At 47.5% G+C, this 23,222-nt stretch overlaps 12 protein-coding genes across 12 annotated transcripts; 5 read left to right on the forward strand and 7 right to left on the reverse strand.

The window, feature by feature from the left end:
• Positions 1–870: 870 nt before the first annotated feature.
• SPPG_08173 (dephospho-CoA kinase) lies at positions 871–2,188 on the forward strand. The gene is made up of 2 exons (XM_016756331.1): positions 871–1,315; positions 1,384–2,188. The coding sequence occupies exons 1-2, from the start codon at positions 909–911 to the stop codon at positions 1,724–1,726; spliced, it is 750 nt and encodes a 249-aa protein (XP_016604629.1). The 5' UTR covers positions 871–908; the 3' UTR covers positions 1,727–2,188.
• Positions 1,925–3,457, reverse strand: SPPG_08174 (uncharacterized protein). The gene has a single exon (XM_016756332.1). The coding sequence runs from the start codon at positions 3,450–3,452 to the stop codon at positions 2,079–2,081; it is 1,374 nt and encodes a 457-aa protein (XP_016604630.1). The 5' UTR covers positions 3,453–3,457; the 3' UTR covers positions 1,925–2,078.
• Positions 3,458–4,366: 909 nt separating this feature from the next.
• SPPG_08175 (uncharacterized protein) lies at positions 4,367–5,657 on the reverse strand. The gene is made up of 4 exons (XM_016756333.1): positions 5,367–5,657; positions 5,147–5,293; positions 4,640–5,079; positions 4,367–4,579 (listed from the first exon to the last, which is right to left on the reverse strand). Exons 1-4 carry the CDS (start codon positions 5,650–5,652, stop codon positions 4,403–4,405), a joined length of 1,050 nt encoding a protein of 349 aa, XP_016604631.1. The 5' UTR covers positions 5,653–5,657; the 3' UTR covers positions 4,367–4,402.
• Positions 5,658–5,849: 192 nt separating this feature from the next.
• SPPG_08176 (mitotic-spindle organizing protein 1) lies at positions 5,850–6,501 on the reverse strand. Its single transcript, XM_016756334.1, has 2 exons — positions 6,457–6,501; positions 5,850–6,368 (listed from the first exon to the last, which is right to left on the reverse strand). Exon 2 carries the CDS (start codon positions 6,259–6,261, stop codon positions 6,058–6,060), a length of 204 nt encoding a protein of 67 aa, XP_016604632.1. The 5' UTR covers positions 6,262–6,368; positions 6,457–6,501; the 3' UTR covers positions 5,850–6,057.
• Positions 6,502–6,637: 136 nt separating this feature from the next.
• SPPG_08177 (uncharacterized protein) lies at positions 6,638–9,640 on the forward strand. Its single transcript, XM_016756335.1, has 12 exons — positions 6,638–6,974; positions 7,172–7,247; positions 7,316–7,402; positions 7,464–7,562; positions 7,620–7,880; positions 7,947–8,185; positions 8,241–8,408; positions 8,464–8,633; positions 8,696–8,881; positions 8,941–9,007; positions 9,075–9,411; positions 9,472–9,640. Exons 1-12 carry the CDS (start codon positions 6,754–6,756, stop codon positions 9,505–9,507), a joined length of 1,947 nt encoding a protein of 648 aa, XP_016604633.1. The 5' UTR covers positions 6,638–6,753; the 3' UTR covers positions 9,508–9,640.
• On the reverse strand, positions 9,504–10,620 carry SPPG_08178 (YbgC/YbaW family acyl-CoA thioester hydrolase). The gene is made up of 3 exons (XM_016756336.1): positions 10,154–10,620; positions 10,035–10,086; positions 9,504–9,967 (listed from the first exon to the last, which is right to left on the reverse strand). The coding sequence occupies exons 1-3, from the start codon at positions 10,382–10,384 to the stop codon at positions 9,624–9,626; spliced, it is 627 nt and encodes a 208-aa protein (XP_016604634.1). The 5' UTR covers positions 10,385–10,620; the 3' UTR covers positions 9,504–9,623.
• SPPG_08179 (uncharacterized protein) lies at positions 10,125–12,104 on the forward strand. The gene is made up of 7 exons (XM_016756337.1): positions 10,125–10,313; positions 10,393–10,557; positions 10,612–10,671; positions 10,743–10,848; positions 10,908–11,013; positions 11,084–11,106; positions 11,167–12,104. The coding sequence occupies exons 2-7, from the start codon at positions 10,521–10,523 to the stop codon at positions 11,315–11,317; spliced, it is 483 nt and encodes a 160-aa protein (XP_016604635.1). The 5' UTR covers positions 10,125–10,313; positions 10,393–10,520; the 3' UTR covers positions 11,318–12,104.
• SPPG_08180 (uncharacterized protein) lies at positions 10,986–14,148 on the reverse strand. Its single transcript, XM_016756338.1, has 10 exons — positions 13,945–14,148; positions 13,680–13,868; positions 13,533–13,620; positions 13,343–13,470; positions 12,731–13,285; positions 12,413–12,665; positions 12,142–12,353; positions 11,921–12,076; positions 11,672–11,854; positions 10,986–11,611 (listed from the first exon to the last, which is right to left on the reverse strand). Exons 1-10 carry the CDS (start codon positions 14,143–14,145, stop codon positions 11,459–11,461), a joined length of 2,118 nt encoding a protein of 705 aa, XP_016604636.1. The 5' UTR covers positions 14,146–14,148; the 3' UTR covers positions 10,986–11,458.
• Positions 14,149–14,265: 117 nt separating this feature from the next.
• On the forward strand, positions 14,266–15,027 carry SPPG_08181 (uncharacterized protein). The gene is made up of 4 exons (XM_016756339.1): positions 14,266–14,385; positions 14,453–14,604; positions 14,669–14,799; positions 14,866–15,027. The coding sequence occupies exons 1-4, from the start codon at positions 14,370–14,372 to the stop codon at positions 14,921–14,923; spliced, it is 357 nt and encodes a 118-aa protein (XP_016604637.1). The 5' UTR covers positions 14,266–14,369; the 3' UTR covers positions 14,924–15,027.
• Positions 14,959–19,167, reverse strand: SPPG_08182 (uncharacterized protein). The gene is made up of 8 exons (XM_016756340.1): positions 19,091–19,167; positions 18,729–19,021; positions 18,371–18,631; positions 17,781–18,310; positions 17,613–17,721; positions 17,308–17,516; positions 15,882–17,243; positions 14,959–15,813 (listed from the first exon to the last, which is right to left on the reverse strand). Exons 1-8 carry the CDS (start codon positions 19,124–19,126, stop codon positions 15,404–15,406), a joined length of 3,210 nt encoding a protein of 1,069 aa, XP_016604638.1. The 5' UTR covers positions 19,127–19,167; the 3' UTR covers positions 14,959–15,403.
• A 132-nt stretch (positions 19,168–19,299) lies between these two features.
• On the forward strand, positions 19,300–20,162 carry SPPG_08183 (uncharacterized protein). The gene has a single exon (XM_016756341.1). It carries the CDS (start codon positions 19,343–19,345, stop codon positions 19,964–19,966), a length of 624 nt encoding a protein of 207 aa, XP_016604639.1. The 5' UTR covers positions 19,300–19,342; the 3' UTR covers positions 19,967–20,162.
• Positions 19,999–23,176, reverse strand: SPPG_08184 (sulfate permease). Its single transcript, XM_016756342.1, has 6 exons — positions 22,933–23,176; positions 22,690–22,829; positions 22,519–22,628; positions 21,284–22,460; positions 20,838–21,202; positions 19,999–20,774 (listed from the first exon to the last, which is right to left on the reverse strand). Exons 1-6 carry the CDS (start codon positions 23,126–23,128, stop codon positions 20,132–20,134), a joined length of 2,631 nt encoding a protein of 876 aa, XP_016604640.1. The 5' UTR covers positions 23,129–23,176; the 3' UTR covers positions 19,999–20,131.
• Positions 23,177–23,222: the final 46 nt, after the last annotated feature.

The following is a 23,222-nucleotide window of genomic DNA, read 5'->3' on the forward strand; positions in this document are numbered from 1 at the left end:
TCCAAAAAACCGACGCCCGGATATATTGTCATTTCGTCAGTTAATGGATAGATAGATAGATACACATTACCGATATTCTGCGCTGTTTGCGTGTGCGTACTTACGCAACCAGCTATATTCTTTACTGTCAGATTTATCTGTGCATCGAGGGTGCCTAGATGAGCTCCAGAAGAATTCAATGGTCGCAATAGACAAAAGACGAGATACCTGGTAACTTTGAAATGCCCTTTCAACTTACTGGAGTATCCACCATACTGATATAATCTCTCTGGGACTTTGTCCAGTTTAGTGTCATAGCTCTTCCTTCAATGATCAGTTGCATACCATGATCCATTTTCACCTCAGCAGATCCGTTACGTAGTTTATAGATTTTCTCACTTTGACATCTTTCTTCCCAATTTCATCATTGAAATATCATTGCATGAAATAAAGTATCACATATCAAATGTCTTTTTCAGGAGGACGACGTTCAAATGGTTGAAGGCAGAGCCTGTGTTGCTTAATGAAAATTACCACCAAGCGCCAATATCAGCAATATGTACTGCTCTGGCATGCAGAGCAATTTTCAGCTACAGTTGACTAGTACAGACCATGTTCAATCCTAGTTTATGTTTAAGCATTCTATAACGTGAGATTGTAATGGGAATGATCTATAGCATCCGATCCAGTCATAAACTACTTTATGACACTTTGAACTAAGTTGTGTTCAGCTGCACATGGAAAAGCAGGAAGTTATAATGGAAAACCAAACGTCCAACTTACTCGGAAGTCATCTGCACATTAGCTCACCTTTGCAATGTAAACCCGACGCTTACTCACAGCTTACAGCAGCCCGCTAACCAAGCCATCCACATGAGTCATTGGGAATTGGACGTTTTGAGGCCAACGATTCCAATCACTGATCACCAATGAAGTTAATTGGTCTTACCGGTGGGATTGCGACGGGAAAGTCCACCGTCTCAAACTACCTATCTTCTGTTCATCATGTCCCGATAGTAGACGCTGACATCATTGCCCGTGACGTTGTAAAACGAAACGAACCCGGTTATTTTCGAGTCTTATCCGCATTTGGCCCTACAGTGGTAGACCCTACCACAGGAGAACTTGACCGACCAAAACTAGGAAGCATAGTCTTTGGAGATGCAGAGGCACGCAAAAAGTTGAACAAAGCTACCCACCCGCCTATCAGAATGGAAATGCTGAGACAGCTTTTGTTGTGGTTCATGAAAGGAGAACGGTTATGCGTTTTAGATACACCGTTGCTTTTTGAAGCAGGCTTGAATAAGTTTGTGCACGACGTGGTTGTTGTGTATTGGTGGGTAGACAATTTTGAAGATTATGCTGTTTTTTTTTTTCTCCCTTCTGATGCTATTCCGCCACAAGTCCTGAAGAAGTTCAAAAAGGGCGACTAATATCCCGGGACGTTCTCTCGGCAGAGCAGGCGCAATCTCGCATCGAATCTCAAATGCCGATAGAAAAAAAGCGAGAAATGGCTGATATTGTGATCGACAATTCGTCTGATAGGACCAAGACACAACAGCAGGTCGATTCTGCTATCAGCAAGTTAATGCCTAACCGAGCATGGAACTGGTTAATTTGGGCGCTGCTGATAGGACCCGCAGCGGCAGTTTATGGAGCATTGACGGCCTACAAATATGTGGAAACAGTGAGAGCCAGGTGGGCAGCGAACCGCGCAACGAGCGAGAAGTCGGAAAAGGATCTATAGCTTCAAACGGCGCAACTGAAAGGAGGCTCCGCTGGTCAGAATGTCGTATGCTGTTCTGTCGGTTGGCCAATATGTTCAGTGTCAGTTCAGCCCTTCCGAATGCTAGCCTTTTCAAGCCAACCAGCGTGCGGGATACATTAAACTCCCGCGTATCACAATCAGCGTAGGTGCGGTCTGTATCTTGGGCACGAACGGAGCACTGGATGACAGCCTTGTCGACATGACTACATTTGCACCAGCCAAAAATCGCTCGTCACTTTAGACCTGTGGTAGTCTGCATCTGGTCGTCTATATACACTGAACTGCAATGAGCAGAACTGCAATATCGCTACAATGTAGTATAATCCCGATATCAATCTACATAAATGACATCGAGAACCATCGATCCAAAAAAAGCTGCAAACTCTGTCGCTTGCGCTTCCAATGCTGACTTGATGGCATCGGTAAAGAACACTCCATCAGGAAATCTTGTCATCACAAACTCCATTTGATTTGGGAGACTTTTTGTGTAAGACCATGTTCCAGCTATTCGGCCCTCAATCAAGATAGTAGGATTGATGATACCATTAACAGTCCATATTTTCGATTTAAGGTCGGGTCGAATCCAGAAAGATTTGTCAGCATGTGCCAAAAGAAGTGGGTCAAAACGGAACAGAAGATATACGGGCCATTCGGAGGGTGGTGGGACGGGTTGCTCTAAGAGGACGGCTGTTTCTGAGGTGACATAGTATTCTTGGACTTTAGTCTTTCGTGACGGTAATACAGCAAATGTTTCTTCAGCTGGTTCCAAGTGGACTTTGACAATTTCATTTGCCTCTAGTAGCGCCTGGACAGCCGCACGAGAAGGTCCCGCACTGAGTGACATCCAATATCGAAAGTCGCCTTCCGTCGCAGGGCCATATGCTTTAAAGTATCGTCGAGCAACCTCGACCAAAGCGTCTTTTTGTTCTACTTTCATACACAGAAGCTCTTCCTCTGTAACAACACGGGACCGAGGTGCCATCACCGGATTTCCTGAGTCGACGTCAATTCGAGCCCCATGTCCTTCCATCGTTGCGCACATAAACGTACTGTATTGAAGTTTACCATTGTGGCCACAGGCTTCTAAATCCTTTCGCGTCGCACACCTTCCTGCCGAGAGAATCGACAACAGGTCCTCTCGTGCAGCGTCCAATTCGGCTGATGCGTCCTTTCCTGTCACTCGTCCAGCCTTAACTGACGCAACTCTGTTGGCGATCACTGCCTCGCCAACTGCCCCAATTACAATGTCCCAATCTTTTCGATCGTATATATGAAGAGTACATCGTTGTCCCCATATTCTAATCAACCCTTCTCCATTTTTGATAACTCCTTGCAGTTCGGAGAGAGTGAGGGGGTCTTTCTGCGCTTTGTTGCAGCGGCAACGTGCACCACCTCTCAAAAGTCGCTGCCAAATGGATACGAATCCTGACGCTGTTTCCTGTGCTTGTATACCGAACAAATCTGCTGCAACTTTGACCATGTCTCCCACACTGCCCGATAGCTTCGGATTGATAAGATGTGAACCTTGAAGGCGCAGATATCGTGCATGTTGCTCGCTTATGGTTATAATGTCAGAAGGCAGGTTGCCTGTTGCAGTGCGTTTCGTAGTGCTTGCCTGGCGCTTCCTTGGCGGACTGGGAGCGCTGCTTCGGGTTCGTCGCTTCATGGCTTGGAATGTCCTTGACAGATTTCGACGTCGAAACATTTGGTATCTCCGGCGTGTCTGAGTCACGACATGATCGGCTTAAATAAGCATCCATAACACGAAGTTACTCGCTTTGAAGTTACTCGCACAAGGTGTCAATGGAGGGTTTCCTTTGATTTCCTCTTGTTACCGCCATCCGTCGCGAGAACAAGGGCTGCGATTCCTTGCTCCTGCAAAAAGTCCGCACAGATGGAACGTCGACCCTTTCAATCTTGACAACTCGTATCTAGTTTGCAGTAAACGTGCTCTCATTGAGACTAATTAGGTTTGAAAACGTGAATGGGTTGGGTGGATGTACATCTTGCACTCTATTCTCTCGTCATACCCTTCCAAGCCTCCTCATTTTGAGCTTCAGGACGTAAAAGAAAAATGAAAGAAAAAGGGACCAGGCGGGCCCAGCCTGGGGGGCACACATGAAGCCTGATTCGTAGTTTGTTGGTACGGATCGACATCATGCATCGCGGTCGTGAACATCATACGGACGTTTGCAGTTCCGCGCAATGTGGAGATCGAACCCTTGAGTTTTCCGCAAAGTCCACTCTCAGGAACGAACGCATTACCCCATAAGCTATCCCCACAAAGTCAAACTTTATGTGGTTTGTCAAATCGTAAGCTGTTTACTCGGAGTAATGCTATTCCTAGAAATCCTTCGTTACTCTGCGAACGCTTCAAAATATTAGAGAGCGCCTCGGAGCAATATCTTGAATAGCTTGAAATGGGCTGTATTTTTCATCGAGACATAAGTTTTGGGCACGCAGCTTTTGTTATGATGCTTGCTCAATTTACATCGCCGAGCTTGCCGTTCCCTCGGGCTCCATGTCCCATTTAGGAACTCCCTTCTCATGATTTGCATCTGATGGCAGTCCCCATTCTACCTCAGTACGCCATGTATACCAACAGGGCAATTCCGCCAATTCCATAGTGCATATCATTTTATATATTCTCTTCTGCTATGCCAGAGTGCTGCATGAACAAGTAATCTGTAGAATCCTTGATGCTTTATAAAACTTGCATTTCGCCGTATCTACATCGACGCCTTTAGGTAGTGGAATAGATACATTTGTCCCTTCGGTCTCCATATCTATTGATATGTCGGTAGCATACACCGCTACATCTGATGCAGATTCCTGTGTACGGAAATATTGTCAAACATTCAACATCGATTGCTGAGCGCCTTCTGGACTTACAATTGCTGGAAGGACAATCTCTACCATCCAATTACCATTGCCTGTGGTTGTAGTATACATGGGAGCTTTGTCCGAACCTATGCCCATTCTAGTTGAATGTCGTCCATCTTCAGCACCTTTTCCACGTCCCAGAGGAGTTGTACCGACTGCATCCAGCTCTTGGATCGTGCCCCTTTTCCCTGCTGTTCCGTTCCCGTCTGGCAAATTCAGAGCTGGTAATGTGTCGCTAGGAGAAGAGGCTTCCGCTGCGGATGATAGTTCAGAGTCTGCATGCATGCGAGTCAGCAGCGAGCTCGTAGTCATTTTCGACAAGTCCACTGGTTCGGGTATAGTATGCGATGGTATCCTTCCGCTGTCCTCGGTTGCGCCGTCACCGTCAATGGGCCGGCCATTCTCATCCCACCCGTACGGCGCTTTGTAAGATTGCAGTTTTCGGATATCTGCAAGTCATTTGCTTGAGTACAAATGCCTGAATGTGATTGTTATCATGCCATTCACGAACAGTACTTTTTCGGTCGATTCTTATCGAGAAAGCTTCCTCGATGCAGTCGATAACAAGATCTTGTAAGCCATTTGCAAATAAAGAATCGCTCCTGGCTTCAGCAATAATCATTTTATGCACCACCGCATCGTAGACGTGGTAAATTGTACCATCTATCAGAAACATGATTGTCAGTATCGGGAAGACCCTAGGGTTGTGTGGACGAATTATTTGTCAAGGATCAACCTGCATTCTTTCCTCGGCGTTGCTTCGAAACAACTACAGTAATCTTGTCTTCAACCCGTGCTTTCAGCTTTTCACTCTGGCATACATTGATATAGTGTTGCGGTGACCCGTTTACAATGGTTCCTGAGCATTGTAGTGTGAACACCCCTTGTGGCAATTGTGCCTTAGCGGCTTCGGTTCCTTCAATGGCATCCTGTTTGAGCTTCTGGAGAAATTGACCATATGCCTTAGGATCCTTAGCATAGAGGTTGTCCAGCTGTGACCATATTTGTTGAGCTACTTCCATGTTGGTTTTACAGCGTCCAAAAGCAGCTCCAGACGCGCTCAGCTCGTGTCTTGTGCCTTACATAAGCAAAGCACGTCGTCTTTACGCTCGTTTACATCCGTCTTTTGGAAAACGCAACTCTCGTTCATGAAACTAGTCCGCAAAGGGCAGAGATACATGCAGGCCAACCCAATTTCGACATTGTAGCATCCTGCAAGTTCCAGTTTTCATTTCGCCTCGAGTTATATTTCAATTGAATGTACATCACTCAAAGTTGCGCAGTTGCCATTATATCCACCATTCGTTTTGGCCACATTACTATGTACATTGACTTTGATTCCCTCCGGTCCTTCCCTAGGAGTTGGTCTTCTTCAGATGAAACTACATACAAGCAAGAGTCCTCAACACCTTCGCTGATGCCGCTACCTAGCTAGCATTTTCACCACGTAACGCACGGCTTTCTCGTTTGAGTTCTTTTATGACAGCAGCTAGAGCCTCAGGATTCACACCACTCTCGCAAAGGGATACACAGAGCGAAAGGGTTTCGCGATCGAGACTGGTGTTTAAGATACGCGATATTTCATGCAATATGTCCATGGTTTCACGGGCTTCCTGAAGTTTAGAGTCCATGGTATGATCGGAATGAGTATCGCAAGCGTTGGAAGCCGTGGGTGCAAGAGTTTGTGTTGAGGAATCAAAAAGACTACGGGAGGAGAATCGCAAGAACCATGCGGATTCTGCACGCATGGAAATGAACATTCCTCGTGTTAGTAGGCACCAACTGAGACATCATTCTTCAAGACTCCAATGACGTTTTCTTCTTACCCACAATAAACACAATTGCAGCGACGCTGTTGGTTGGAGATCTCTCTCGGACGCGCAGGGCGGACAGCGCTGATAGCAACCAGCTTCGAATCAATGGGCTAAACCGATTCGAATGACAAATCACATTTGCGTAGTCTGAACACACAGGCTCCAATGTTCCCACTAGTGACAGATCGCCGTCAGAATTCCGCTTGGTAGAGTGTGAATGTGATTGGAAGCCAGTCCGCTTATTATTCTCCGTCTCCCATACACGATTCTCACCGTTTGCTAGAGTGCATAGACTGCGTGTTCTCGCAAATGAGCTTCCAGGGAGGACGACGAGGGCAATCTTACGGTTCAGATCGTGGGCCTCGTGGGGGCTACGGCGACCTTGGAGGAGGAGGAGGTTACGATAGACGGGGAAGAGGACGTGGGAGAGGTTACGGTGGGCGAGGGACCTACCAAGGAACTGTAGAAGACAAGGATGGAGATATCATGATGGGGGATTCGGCTGAGCAAGATCAACGTCGTTCGAGACAGTACGTACCCATCTGGCATGCTCTGGGGAATAATTTATTGTATGGCGAGCCAGCTGCCCCAAAGTTGAAAGTCTTATCAGACCTGGGGCACCTGGCACCTCGATTAGCGCTGTTCCCTGTTGTGATACCAGACCTTCCGTCTTTCACATCTGCCTTTTTGGCCCTCGCGACGCTAACTGTTACTGTACGAAAATTAGGAGCCTTCCCTACAACCGGCCCCGTCCATCGTCTAGCGCATCACATAGTTTTAATGGGGATGTTGCACAAGTCCAAGTATGTACCGCAATCGTCACCGTTACTCAGTAAACCTCCTCACCGTCTGCGATTTGCGGTACTTATAGGTCAGCAATGTTCCGCCGGAAACTGGGGCTCCAGGACTCATGGCATGGTTATGTCGGCGAGCGGGTGGACCTGTGACCATTGTTCATGTACGACAGCGTGTGATTTTCAATCGTCTCGCATGTATCTCACATGTACAGTTCATCCTAGACTGAAGTCCAAAGGAATTCGATCGTATTCACGACTCAAAACGCCTTGCAAGCTCAAACGTTAGCGAAACTCAGCGGCGTGAACTTCCTCCAACATAAGGTAAACTTGCAGGTTACAGCTCGATGTTGTACCGTAAGCCTGACTCTCGTGCTCTAGCTCATCATTACCCAAGGAGGAGGTGGTAGCATGCAATCTCACCCATCAAGAGGCGTACCAGGCGACACCTCCGGTCGGACAAATATCATTGACGCATTTCGGATGCTTATTCGATCTCGATATCGCCCTGAGAACAAATTTCTGGATTTGGAAAATATGGTATCGGACCCAATTATGCAAAATGCTGGAGTGCGTGGCTTTGAGGCGGAATCAAAAATGGGAGGAGTAATATGTAAAATGATCGGCGAATTGTGCCCTGATGTTTGTATCCCACAAAAAGGCAATTATTGACCACAGAACGCATGCTGACGATTCTTGCTGATGTAGGTATCAACCATATCGTTTGCTTCGAATCGCCTTACAACCCTTCAACACGTTTCGAACCTCCCCAAACATGTCCCCAACGTAACCGCCCTATCTTTCCAAGATAATCAACTGAGATCTTTCAGGGATCTCGAACCCCTGAAAGGAGCGGATCTTCCACATCTAAGAGAATTGCTGCTGATAGGCAACCCAGTGAGAGACAAGGAAGTCGCAAAGCCAGGCGGCGAGATTGTATATCGAAGGTGAGACCACCTACTTCGACTCTAGTGACCAGGAGATTCATGGCTTTATTTGCAGCGATGTGAAGAAATTATTTCCTAGTATTGAACTCCTTGATATGGAGCCAGTGATAGGCGATATCACGTTCGCTGTCGATGCCATGTCTGTAGAGCTGCCATTAAGCGTCAAACCCGGCTTTATGGATTCCCCCGCAACCGCTGCGACGGCAACCGACTTTGTGCAAAAGTATGTGTTATTAATGATCAAGCACGTTAATCGTAGCATTGACCTGGTATCGTAGATTCTTGAGATCTTTCGACGGCAATCGAGAGACTCTTTTTGATGTCTACCATGATCAAGCATGTTTCTCCCTCATGGTGGATAACCGGAGTCGAGGCACCAGTAACAAACAACACTATTTCGATACATGGCGAAATTTCAATCGCAATCTGGACAAAGTAAAGGATGCAGGTCCGTGGAGTCACGCAGTCATTTTCGCCACACCAAAACTAATTGACAGGCTTGTCATATAGGACAGCGCATTAACACCGTGCATCGCGGCGCAACAGACATCATTGGAATTTTCAAACGACTTCCCAAGACACAGCATCCCATAGATCAACCAGAGGATCACAGAAAGCTCTTAATTGAGGCTTACCAAACGGGCGGCGGTGCCGGGGCCATGCTGTTTGTGATGGTCCACGGAGAGTTCAAAGAGGGTGCGGTTTTTTTGGGACAATGAATAATGTACAACGGCTGACCTTCTCGCTTCTCACAGCTGATATCCGAACGTATCGAAGTTTTGACCGTACCTTCATCATCGTACCCGCAGTGCCAGGGAGCAGGTGACGTTACATTGCTGAGAACTGATTTTGGCACGGTGTGAATTGACATTGGTGTCAAATCCATAAGATCTGCAATGGCTGGACTACCGTATAGTGTTGTAAACGACCAACTCACGGTGCGAGCATGGGCGAGTAATCGTGCGTGGGTGCAGCCGACCGACAAAGCGACATCAGGCGAAATTGCACAGACTCCCGCCGTAAACGGTTCAGTACCGGCGCCGCAATTGCCTGATATTGCCACATTGAGAGCATTACAATTGCAGCATGGATTGGATGATGCCAGGCAGAATCTGGTGATTGAGTTTGCAAAAGCCACGGGCTTAAATTATAAGTTTAGTTTCCAATGCTTGTCCGAGACGGGATGGTCAATGCCGAATGCGATGGATGCATTTCAACGCGTCAAGGTAAGTGTGACTCTTGTTGTGCCGTAGACATGGATGGCACTTAATGATGGTCTTTTGTAGCATAACATTCCGCCTGAAGCGTACAGATTGGTGTAAAATGTAAAGAAAGCGGACACTTTAATTCGATGGGAAGAGAACGAGTTGAAGGGAGATCGTTTAGGTTGTGTATATATTCCCTCCCACCACCCAAGGCATTAGAAATACGATTCATTTTATTCTAGCCCTTCTCCCTTCTTCCAAGCGTTAATAATCTCCTTTGGGATATCTGCCTTCTTCTGTCCCTTGTAGTCAAAACTAACAACCACACACTCTCCTTCAGCAACTACTCTTTCTTGAGCATGCGAAACGATTACAGCTGACTGCGTAAACCGGTCCTTTTTGACGCTGGATGGGTCAATTCTTACTGCTACTGTGACTGTATCTGGGTACATGACAGGGGCCCGATATTTGCAGAGCACAGATTTGGCGATTGGTCCTACTCCTCTGGCTGTGATGAATGATGTATACGCAGTCTCTGAGAGGTGCGGCTTGATGATTTGATCAAAATAAGCTATCCCTAAAGAAGGTATCGAAATATATTTACAAGGATTCAGGATTCCTTGCATACGATGGGAGATACTCACGTCCTGATTCAAAGTATCGCACATAAGTTACGTTATTCAAGTGTCCATAAACCTAGATCATATCGCAAATATAAGAAAAAGGCTCTGTCGAAGCGAAACCACATCGACTTTTTGCTCACATCCTGTTCCCCCCATTGAACAGGCAAATTGATAATAGAAGGATAATCTTTCACCAACTCTGCAACGCCTGAAGGAAGTTGTGCACGAACTTCGGCGACCGCTGCAAGGCCACCAACCGGAACCCGGGAAAGAGGGTGACCTTTAGAAGACGTCGACTGGGTGCGGAGTCCCCTCAGTGTGTGATTGCCTGCTCGGCGGAGTGACATTGACAAGGGTATTGATCGAATCATTGTTCAAGTTGTGTGCAGAGTGAAAGTTGAAACCCGTGGATTTTTGGATATCGCTTGGTTGTTGTTGTGTGTCATACCGTGGATCATCTTGTTGGACCAAGACCTTTGCGACGTTGGCATCGTACTTGCCACAAACATGGATGCATCACGAAATTTCCTCCAAAGCGACAGAGGTATGGACTGTCGAACCTAGTAGTCAACAACATCTGCTAATAGATCGGCGACAGCATCGGAGCATGAACGTGCCCTTTCGCAATTGCAGCAGTTGGACCAAAGAAGTTCCTATGGTAATTGATTTTCACCAGCGTGGTCACCAACGCAATACTACCCCGCAGCTGACTTCCATCGGGCTGGATAGATAGAGACTCGTCTGAGCTTTTCAAAAGCTTGGACCAGCTGCGTCGCATGCAAATAGATCTAGCTTTGGAACATTTGGCCATGGAAAGCGTGCCCACTGAAGAATTGTACGTGACAGACATGTCTAGTACCACTTGGTTTCAATAAGCTTACTTCAGTCATATAGGTCGTTGCCAGATTTGGAACAGGATAAGGATTCTGCACAACGCTATCAGAGGAATGCCGACAGATTTGCAAAAAGGGAGGCGGATGTCAACAATCTCATGCTCCGGGTAGGAGTGAACAATTACAGTTTCATCGACGTGCAAATATAAGCTCTAATATGGGCCGTTTCCATTTCAGCTGGAGGATTTGAGTCAAGCTATGTAAGTGATTCTCAAAAACTAGAGACCAAAAATGAAGAGATATTGAGGGTGGTGCTACAGGCGGGATTTTCACGACTCTATGGACGACGTTCGAACCAGATCAACGAACATTCAAAGGGAAGGGGCCTCTCCTAATCTTCCCCCGTCAGAAAAGCGCCCAAATCCAACAAAGCCAGTCAACGTATCCGAGAAATCACAGGAACCAAAATGACTATGGACAAAGGAGATGTTGTCTTGGCACAGCGACCGAAAGATTATCGACAGCACGGATCCCATATCCAGCGATAGAAAGGCCCCGTTGGCCTTCCGCGCAGCGGCGTCATTTTGGACTTGTTGCCCTACGCGCTCGCTTCTAGTAATCGCCACCATCCAAGGCCGCTGTCCAATCGTACTTTTTCCATTTCTCCAGAAAGTACTCCATGCGGGGCCCGTTATACTGCGGGTCGACTCGTCTCGGTCTTCTCCATCGGTCAGGACTGAGATCCAAAGGGCTCGCTATCACTTCCTGTGAACAAACCTGTCATTCATTAAGGCCAAACCAAGAGGTCAATAAAACAATACAAACCCTGCCAAAGTATTCACGCCACTTTTCTGAATCTTCAATAATGTGGCCATATCCCCTATTCGGATCAAACCATACATGGAAGTATGGAAGGTGCTTCACCATGGATCCTCGGAATCCATTTTTGGATGTATCGATTATTTTGCGATGTTGCGACCATTCTCCTTCGGCTTCATTGATTGCCTCCTAATATCGACTTTAGTAACGAGAATGACAAACATGACCAGCTAAGAAGCACGCTCAGGTCCTCACCTTAAAGTATCCGGGTGCATCTTCCCATACGTCCTTAGGTAGCGGTATGCATTCAATGATGACATGTTTATGCCATTTCAAGTTGATAACCTGTTCCATAAAAATCACGCCTTGATTATTCTCATCAAACATCGCCGTCAAGGCTTTCTGAAAGTTCTAAATCCCAATCGATTGCATCAGAAAGTGGCTAACTGTAAGGGAGCGAATACTGCGTAAATTACCCGGATTTCGGTCCAGGTATCGTCATCGCATTCCAAAGAACTTAACACATGATCCAACGGAACAATGATACAGTGACCTGGTACCATATCTACCACCTCTGGTAACGCAAGATATGCCTTCGCTCCCAATGCCACGATAGGAACTCTAGGTTTTTTGCCCTCCTGGAAACAGTACGAGCATTTTGACACTGCTTTTTCGTGCTTTTGGTAATCTGCATAAGATATACCTTAGTATCTTCGGGCGAAAATAAGAGTTGACGCGAAATCTCACCATTAATGGCAATGTTGCGTTTACGATCATCTGACAGCTGCTTTCTCTTAGATAGGCGGTCTATATTATCATCCATGTAATCCAAATTGTTCGTAAAAGTGGAGTCGCGGGTGATTTGCTCAGCCATATGTGTGTCAAAGTCGTGAGCACCCGCCATTCGTTCTTGCAAAATCAGGTCTGAGAGTCCCTGCTTGTCGTCGTCTGCGGAGTATCGTACACGATTGCCTTGCTCGTCATGTGTATTTTGGTCAAACTAAATGAAACGAATGAGAAGGGTCTCGTGAAAAATCGATAAATTATCGCAAAGCTTGTGCGAACCTTTGAGGGCTGACGTCGCTGGGGACCTTGGGAGCGCGGCGCAGTTGAAGCTACTCCAATGTCCTGCAATCTCCCTCGACTGTCCACATTTGAGAGCAGTGCCTGTCCTTCGCTAATTGTCCCGCCACTTGCAGATCGTTTCTTTTGTCGGTTATACTCGGCTTCCAGCTGTACTGCGTCAGGGTGGCCCATGAGCTTTGCCTTTAACACATTGGCATTGAGCTTATTGAGCTCATCATTCGATAATATCGGACCGTCATTTGATCTACTTTGGGCTGCCGGTAACAGGACGTTAACAGATGGGATACGAGGAGCTGGTGAACGTGAAGGAGCGCTGGTTGCCGGCTTCGAACGTTTTAGAGCTCGCCCTTCTGAGTCAGATTCTTCTGCCGGGCGCTTGGTAGAAGAGATCTCGCCAGGTCGTTGGAAAGACGCGGTTTTTCGAAAAGTAGGACGGTATGGTATGTCTCGTCCGAATTCATCCTTCCGGTCCCCAGATCGTTGCCTCTCTAAGAAGTCATGCTCAGCTTGAGCTTCTTCATAGGCATCTAAGGACTGTATTATGGATTGACGCTAGGGTTTGCGGAAGAGCGAATGGCACACGATACATACCCCATATCGTTCAATTGCGACCTCCTCTACGCTTTTACCCTCTTGGTTTGCTATCTCTAGAACACGCTTAAGCTTCATCATTCGCCAGTTTGCGCCGCTATCCCCAAACTCATAAGTTCTCGTGCCCACTGAGAGAGATCGTATATTTTAGGTTTGCAAAGCATTATCCGAGCAATTATATGAGGCTTACCTGACTTTGTGGAGGAGGACTCATCAGTAGGTACTCCCGCTCCTCCATCTTTGAGATAAGGGTTGAGTTCCCTCTGAGACCTTATTTCCTACCGTATATCGAAATCAGCTTTCCGACAGATCAGTGTCTGATTCTTAGATTGCCTACTTGACGCCTTTTCTCTTCGTCTTCTCTCTTTATGTCTGCCTCTCTCTTTCGCGGCTCGCTCTTACCGCCCATCTGGGTAAAATCAAAACCTTCTCCGGGCGCCATCATCCAATCATCTCGCATGATCTCCTGCACCGGTTTTGGTGCTTCAGTTGATTCTTGCAAGGCGGGATTACTGATGATTGTCTCCTAGAATAGACATGTTTGTTACATATTGGCAGACAGCAGGCCACACCCCAACTGCTTAAATTAAACAACAACATACCGGAGACTGCACAGCGGCAGGCTTCTCCACCCATTGTTCTATCTCATTACCATCAGAGTCAGACCCAGATCCCGGGGAAGGCGAGACAACCCGCTCGCTTTTGCCCTTTTTGCTCCGCTTCGAGCGATCTCCGCTTCTGTCTTTGCGATGTTTTTTCTTTTTCTTGTCTTTCTTCTCCTTATGCTCTTTCTGCTTTCCCATCTTCTTGAGGATAGAGATTCAAAGCAATTATGAACAGCTTAAGCACCAAAACTGGTTGGAGTCGGCTATCACGTGATACTTGACTGACATAATCTGGCGACCAGAGCGGGATCTGGCAATTCATCGCCCAAAACCGATTGAAAAGCGATCCTACTGTAAGCAAGTTGTTAGGATTAAAATCCCTGCGGACTATATCAATTTTCGACCAGATCTACAGGATATCCATGGCTGAACGACCAGGTAAACATATTGTTGGGGATCGCAGGGGAACGCACAACGGAAACTCATGAAGATCTTGCATCTGTAGAAACAGTCAAATCATCAATTGGTGAAATGCGCATGTCATGGGCATCCACCGCAACGGTAGATCCCGTATCTGGCACAACGGTAGCAGATGGTGATCAAATCACAGGTGGACAGAATCCGCACGAAGCGTTCGGTCTCACAAAAGAACTGCTGGTACGTTCTCCAGCGACTCAAAATACGATATTGACCGTTCATTTCGAACCATTTAGCATTTTAGGATGTAATTGAAGCAGGTAGACAGACCATTATGAGCAGAGAACAGGTGCAGAGCCTGCCTCTGCGATCTTACCTCGATCATACTATCGTCCCGGTGCTTATAGAGGGTCTAAAGGCGCTAGCCAAGGAACGGTGGGTATAACCAACTTGTTACTGTCGATCAATTTTCACATTCTCATTCTGCAATGTACTCCCCAGTCCACCCAATCCGTGTGAATACCTGGCGGTCTATCTGTTGAAAAACGGCGATAAATAGGACTAATGTATAGTAATATGGGCGAGTTGTGTTTCATGCAAACTAGGAATTTCGCAGCGACACGCTGGCATTGAATATATATTTGAGACAGCGGTTAGAACCAATGTTTACTCGGCCCCTCAAACTTCACACCAGATTGAACTGGCTCACAAACGTTCAATTCTTCTCCAATATTCAATTGCTTCTTTGCCTGCACCCCTTAAGCGTCCCTACGCCGATATACTTCTGCAACCTTATGTTTCCGGACTTTTGCATGCTTGTGATGTCACTACCGTTCGGCGACAGTGGAGACGGTAATCGTGGCGGTAAGGGTTGACAAATCACAGGTAAAGCATTGGGTTGGCGAAATTGACACCCCGAAAACCCGAAGCAGATAGGAAGGATTTCGCGCAGGCTTCCGCGGACCAAGAAACCAGCTGCAGCATTACCACCCATCAATGGAGGACGGGGAGTTTCGAAATGTCCGTAGATGCTTCAGAATCAGAACTGAGTGAAACCCTGGCTCTGGTAATCGGTCTGGCTCTTCATTCCCAGACCAAATTCTTGACTCATGTATGTATCGACTTGACTCTTGTAGTCTTCCAGATACGAATCTTGACTCATATTAAGAGATAGACGGTCGCTTTGCGAGAAGGATGCATGGGTACCCTGCGACCCGGAGAAGTTGCTTCCCTGAGTAAAAGGCCCCTGCGAGTCTGATTGCGAGAAACTTCCATGCCTGTCGCCAAAGTGGCTGCCACCAAGAGAATGCTGAGAGGCGGACATCGCCAAGTCTTGGGAGAATGGTCCGGGAATCATCGGAATAGAGTACTGGGATTGAGAGAACAACCGACTTGCATCCACGGCTGCTAAAGGATCATGGTACGGATTGTACCGTCCTGTACCTCTAGCTGTAATATATAAATATGTAAGCCTGTTGACGATTAAGAAGCAGTATCACACTCGAAGTAAGACTCACTGTCTGTGGCTTTCGGGGGACGAGCAAAATGCTGTTGCGCGTCAACCGGGAATCGGCTGTTGAGCTTGTCATCTTTGGGCTTGTTGCGGGGACGGGTGAATTGAATCATCGACCTCTTCAAATTGCTGAGAGGTCCTTCTACAAGACAGTTCTTCTCTTTGAACTGCATAAGTAGTTGGTACCACAATGGGTTCTTTGCTAATACTTTCGGATTTCCGAGAATGACAACGCCATACTTCGCACGGGTTAACGCGACGTTCAAACGGCGGGGGTCGCTCAAAAACCCGATGCCCGAATGATCATTTGAGCGGACACAAGTCAGAATGATGTAGTCCTTCTCACGACCTTGAAAGGCGTCAACGCTAGCGACCTCAATTTCCTTGTATAAATCTTTCTTCAAAGCTCCGGCGAACTGCATGTGATTTACCACATACGAGCGCTGGCCTTCATACGGAGTCACAATGCCGATTTGGGAGGGCTTAACGCCGGCTTTGAGAAAGCGAGTGACGACTTTCTCACAATTCGTGGCCTCCGTCCTATTGAGGTAGGACGTACCCGATGAAGATAGTTCCTCCTGTCCATACGAGCAGTGGAAGCACATAGGCGTTTCTGGTACCGGCCAAGGGAAGTCAACATCCTTTCGAAGGCGCTCCTGAACAGTGACCCCATTCTGAAGTGAACCTTCGTAAAACATGTTCGATGGGAACTCGGATAAGCAAGGATGCATGCGGTATTGCACTTGAAGCCGAATTGGCCGAATGTTGAGAAGTACTAGACGTTCAAATAAGGACTGTGAAAGCCCAGCCTTCGCAGCCTTCTTATTGAGAATGACCGGACCCAGCTGTTTGTGATCTCCAACAAGCACCGCTTGCTTCGCACCAAGTACGAGTGGAATCAGGCACTCTGGCTCAGCAGCCTGTGTCGCTTCGTCGATCAAAACAGTGCGGAACTCATACTTTTGCAAACGAGGATCTCCAGCACCAACGCAAGTACAACACACAACGTCCGCGTTCTGCAGGATTTCACGCTCTGCGTGACGCTTCAATGACCGATATCGTTTCTCGTCTTGAGATTTCAGTTCACCGAGCTCCCTTTTCAGCTTTACATATTTCTGTAGCTCAGGGTCCGTATCATTGTTGATCACTTGCTCGTGCAATGTTAAGAACGAGACAGGAGAGTCCAGTGCTTCTCGGCTCTTTGCGGTTACACGGACCACCTTGAGACCGGTTTGGTGGATTTTTTCGGTGAGCTGATCGACAGCTACGTTACTTGGTGCGCAAACGAGCACTTGCCCTGGATTCATCCTCGCCAGATGATACACTATTGTCGCGGAAGTTACGGTTTTCCCAGTTCCGGGTGGACCTACAGGAAGCATCTCTGTAAATAATCTGAAATACATTATCATACGTACATTGCCGTTGCCTACCTTGAATTAGACTAAGCGGTTTCTGTAGAACACTCTTCACAGCAAAGACTTGTGAATGATTGAGGTCGGGAAGATTCGGAGCAGTAAACCTCTTTGGCATATTTGCTTTCAACATTTGTGGTTCGACGTCATGGCCCAACAGACGATGATAGATATAACCACTAACGGAGTGCTCGTCAACCGCAAATGTCTTCATGGCCGCTTGCATCCTAAAGACGAAGTTTCATGATAAGTGCACGAAATTAATCATAACAAATCGATGCTATCGTATGAGATCGCGTTGATCGCTTTAAATGGATACCCACCTATCAAAAGAAGTCGATTTCCACACGAAATCCACCGTGAAGTTATGGGTGCAATTTAGCGGGGTCTTCTCGTCCTTCTTCAATTCCAACACCACCTCGTCCGAGAGATCTACCGGAATATATCAGATCGGCCAGACAAGAGAGCAAGACTTTCGTCATGGTACTTACTGTTTGGAATCTTGATAACATGGCCTATGCCCTCCCATGGCCCTTTCATCAGTTCTCCCGAGTAGCGTAACAGAAGCTCATCGCCAACCGCTAAGCGAATGTCCCCTTGCTCCAACTTCGGCAAGATGAAACACGCAAGGCGTTTCTTGTTCAGACCCTGGTCCCATCGAATCACGACTTCATCTTGCGTCTGAGACTCTTTCAGCCTCTTATCATAATCCGCTTCCATCTTCATCAACGGGCCAAATATGTTCTGGTATTGATAAGCATCGTCGTACCGCAAGCGCACTGGTTCCGGTTCATCGTCAATTCCAGGCTTGTTCAAATCATCAAAGGTAGCATTCGCATCGTCCGTCCATCTATCCTCCAATGACGCAATCTGTGAAGGCGTGACGTGCCTGGCACGCAGTTGCTCATGTTCTGATGGGATCTTCACCAGCCAAGATAAGAAACTCCTATCTTCAATCAACGGCAACCACTGGGAAAGATCCCAGCTGGCGTCCTTTTGACCTAAAGGATTTGAGCAGGCCCTGCCGAGCACATATCAGTTCGAGGTACAATTGTCCTATACAGTCAACTTGATATCATACCTGCAAAGCAATACCACAACCGTGTCAGATTTTGCGGGAATAAATCCCAAGTTAAATACATTCCGGGCGCCGCAGTTATAACATTCCAGAATCGTCTCCCCTAAAGGTGACTCCGGATGCAAGCGGACATCCTTATGCCTAGCCCGCACCAGATGTTGAATGATGTGAGAACCTCTTGTCGAAGCGAGGCGTGCATTGCAAAACCACTTGTTACAGGCGAGACATTCTACAACTGAGCAAGGATTATGGATGCCGCAGTATCTGGTGAAAAAAAAAAAACGGTGTAGATGATCAGCAACTGTTCTTTCCACCAGCCCCAGAATCCGCTTCGACCATGTTCTCCGTCTGAAACACTCACTTGCAAGCATGTGCCGGCAAGTCTCGCGGCTGATCATCAAATCCGTCTTCTGCTCCATCGATGTCATATCTCGACGGCAGATCTTCAACAAAGCCCAACTCTCCATATTCGAGGGAGTTCTTCCGCACTTTACTGCCCAATGACGACAAGCCCGGTTGCGTCAATTGAGTGGATTGCGAGTTTAGGGTCAAAGATGCCAGCGACAAATCGTCGGCTACATCTTTGCTAGACTGAGTCTGAGAAGGGACGGTGAAGTTTTCATAGTCGTACTGGGAGCCCTGAGTATCTTGGAACTGGAAACCAAGGTCGATAGTTAAATTACCGCAAGAAGCACAGCAAGGGAAAAAAGTCTTATGGCATACCTCCAGAAACCCAAAGTCCTGATCCAGCGTTGACATGATGCTCGCTGCTCTGGTTGCAACGAGGATTCTCACAGCTGCAGGTTACGACAAGGACGTCTCGCGAAGAGTCACATCGCCACACAACTGCACTGGTTCCAACCGCATCGTCGATTGGCGTGTTGCTATGAGCGGTATCTAAGGCCGATGCACCAGCTTAATCGAGGTGTGTTGCTTTCCTGAAACTCCTAGGCTGTCGATTGTAGATGTCTCCTGATGCCGGACCTAGAGGGGGAGGTGGTAATTCGACTTGGTCAACGCTTGCTTCGGCTGCTTGATGCTTGGAGCGGACACCAGGATCGCTCTTGCGCTTTCTTCGACTCCGCCCTAAACCTTGCTTCTCAACGAGAAGACACACTGCCCTTTCTGCTCCCACAGGAAACTGAGATAGATGGGTGGATCAACCCAATCACAACGCCAGCTATTGTATTAGAGTTTCCAGATATTGCGTCGAGACTCTTAGGAAAGCAGACTCGGGCGTTGGAGCGTGCGCTTCACAAACTGCACGGGGAACTGCGCGATTTTCAGCGGATTGCACACGAATTGGATGGTTTAAATCGGGATGCGTTGCGTGAAGTAGGTATTGCAGAACTGCGGGAAAAGACGGAAGACTCCACCCCAACACAGGTTTCGTTGACGGAGATGGCGGCATGGATAGACCAGCTATGTCTTTCCTATAATAGAGAATGCGCCAGAAAGGTTGAAGTCCTGAAATCAATGGATTTGAGAGCTGACAGTGGAGACGCAAGAGCGCGATGGGGACTGTATTACTGGATAGATCTAGAGAAGGAAACCGAGGTCCGCGATAGGTTGAGATTGATGAAAACAATCGGCTCATGACATCCTGCCAGCCTGATGAACTTGTGAACGATCGGGATTTTCATTGAACGAACCTTGTATATATATATATATATATCAATTCCGTCTATAGCATGAATTAGCACCATTCAGCCGTACACCGCAACCCGGCGAATGATGATATGTACAATAGATAATGCTTCCTAATTACACGTGTCCATCCGTTGGCACCCTTCCGGAACGAACGGTATCTTCAGCATCAGGGCCGAAACCAGGACTCTCCACTTCGCTGTCCGTTGTTAACTCCACAGAATTCCGTTCATCAAAAAGTGTCGCTAACCCAAGCGGAATTTTACCGCTACGCGCACGAAAACGTTTTGCAAATCCGGTATGCGACCCAGCATTGTCACTACCTGTAACAAAGATGTCTTCCTCCACCTCACTTTGAGGTTCTCCCCTAATAATAACCCCACTTCTCCGCTCAAGCTCAGCGTCCTCCATGTATGAAGCAAAATAGCTACTGGCGGCGAAAGACCCTTTTTTATTTGGTACCGTCCACTCCTGCGCGTGTTGCTGACTACTGGCGCCCTGCCCATTTCCAGGAATCACAATGTCTCTGGGTGCCATGCTTTCTGGTTGATTTGGGTCCTGCGGCATTCGTCGACGATCGGTACTCTTCAGGTATTCTGTAGCATCGCGGACTTTCCGAAAAAAGTGACTTGGCCCGACAAGATCATACAGGCCGGACCGCAGGAAAGCATGCTTGCATGATTCCCGAAGTTTAACAAAGCACACTTCCATATTCCGGTGTTTGTAGTCTTCAACGATTTCCAATAGGGTCAACGTTGCACTGTAGGTGAAAAGACAAATGTCAGATATACCTTTTCATTCCACCATCTACCATCGGACGTACCTGGCATCAATAGCAGTGACTGCGCCGAAATCAAAGACCACCGCACGAATATGATCATCCGCTGGGGAATGGCCCTCTTCCATGGCTTGCTCCTCAGGTCGACTCTGCGATCGCCGTCGAGTCGCTGGTATTCTCCGTGGCTCCTCGCCAGGGTGTACACCTAGATCGCCGTACATTTCTATGCGTTTGAGGCGATCTTTCAATTGGCCTGAGTTTCCAAAGAACAGCCCTTCCTCTACACGAACTACCAAAGCATCTTCGATTCGTTGAACCTTATCTGAGTCATGAATGCTTCGATACTTTGTCTTCACATTGCCAGTACGAGGATCCACAACGAGGATATGTCCCAAGATAGCCAAACGGGTCTAATCCAAAGAGGGATGATCAGATACAGTACGCATAAGACGACAATCCAACCGCACGCATAAGACGACAATGCAACCAACCTTTGTCGTATGCTTTATCACCAAGAGGAGCGAAATACCGACCGATAGTAACGTTCCCGATTCAATTGAGAGGAGGATCGTGGTTAAAAATGTTATCATCATCAAACCCACGTCCTTCCATGCTCGAAGGCGTAACATAAAGTGGACATCTTCCAGTTCTACCAGTTTCAGCGCGGCGACAACGATGATGGAGGAGCACACCGCTTTTGGCAAAAACTGAAAGAACGGAAGCAGCCAAATAGTGGTACAAAGCACGACGATACCGGTAAAAAACCCGGCCATTTGTGTCTTCGCTCCAGCCGTGTCGTTTACAGCAGAACGCCCCAGAGACCCAAATGCTGGATACGCCCCCAATATACTTCCAACTATGTTAGAAACCCCGATCGCCACCAGCTCCCGATTTGGAGACACGCTGTAATTGTGTTTGGTCGCATATGTCTTTGCGACGACGATCGATTCCACAAAACCGATCACCGAGATCAGAATTGCGGAGAGCATCAGGGCTCGTATTCGTGACAGTGTCATGGTTGGCAGTTTTGGATAGCGATACTCCGCTGAGTCAGATCCCTTCACATTCAAGATAGCCACTCCCTGACAATCCCATCGGAAGACCTGACACAATATCGTTGTGACGACCACAAGGACTAAAATTTCGGGAATCACTTGAAGCCACCGCTTTTTGCCGAACTTTGCTTTCAGCACCTTCATACCGATAAGGAACGATATACTAGATGCGGAGAGTATTGTTGTCAATGGGTGAGCTTGGCCCAACTTCGACAAAGTGTCGAAGAGTTTCTGAATTGGCGATTCGCCATCAGGAGCTGGATCGACAGGTTTCGATGGACCATGACCACATTGATTTGAAGGTGGACTGATGCCCAGCAATGTGTCCGCCATGTCAATCATCACCACCATGGCGACAGCTAAAACAAATCCGCGCAGTAAGGCGCGGGATAGAACCGAGTCCAGGAAGCCCAGTCTGAAGAAACCGAGGAGAAAAGTGAGGATGCCGACCATGAGGCAAAGTACGAGAGCGATCTCGACTGCTTCCTGTTGCGGATCTGCGGCCCCAAGTGACGGTATACTGCCATGGCGGGGTTCTTTGGACGCACTATATTCTTTTATGGTTGCTCCTACTAGAATAGATATCAAGGCTTCAGGACCAAGGCTCAGTTGTCTAGATGTCCATGTCAGTGATCCTGTGGAGAATGTCAATTATAACCGATGCAGAATACCTCGACGTTCCAAGAAACCCATAAACAAGCAGAGGTATCGATGCAGTAAATAAACCGTGTATAGGAGGTATCTTCACTAAGGCCTGCGCATATGATAGACCTTGTGGAACCTGGAATGAATGTGCGTCATATACTTTGCGTCAATGATACGGTACAGTTGCGCAGGCTTACCAGCAAGAACGCAACAGTAATCCCAGCAATGAGGTCAGACTGCAAGTTTCTTCGGAAATTATATTTGGGAAGCCATCCAATCACCGGAACGTAATATCGGAGACGAGTTTGAAAGGCCTTGTAGTAGGCAGAGTACGAGTCTGCAAGGAAAATGGTCAGTCCATGATCTGAAGTACGCCGAGAGATCAAAAGTACAGGTTGAAGGGGTCAACCACACTCCGGTCTCTGGAGAGCTAAACTGACCTTTGCAGCCGTCTCTTCTCCTTAGTTCAACGGGACTTCCAAACAGCTTGTCATTGTCTGTAGATTCGAACCCATCCACAGACGTATCCAATAGTGGAGTAGATTCACTTACGGGACCGATATTATCATTGTTCAAGCCCTGGTCCTGTTCTGCACTCGCAAACGGTGACAGCGAGTTCTTATGGAAAGCGGGCATCTCGGGCGGCTGGAGGGGGGCAGCTCTATTCCCACGTCAAGCAGCTGCAGAACAGCGCAGGTCTTATCGACGTATCGAACATTCAGGTAAGGCT

Source organism: Spizellomyces punctatus (genome assembly GCF_000182565.1).
Source record: "Spizellomyces punctatus DAOM BR117 chromosome Unknown supercont1.19, whole genome shotgun sequence".
NCBI lineage: Eukaryota > Fungi > Chytridiomycota > Chytridiomycetes > Spizellomycetales > Spizellomycetaceae > Spizellomyces > Spizellomyces punctatus.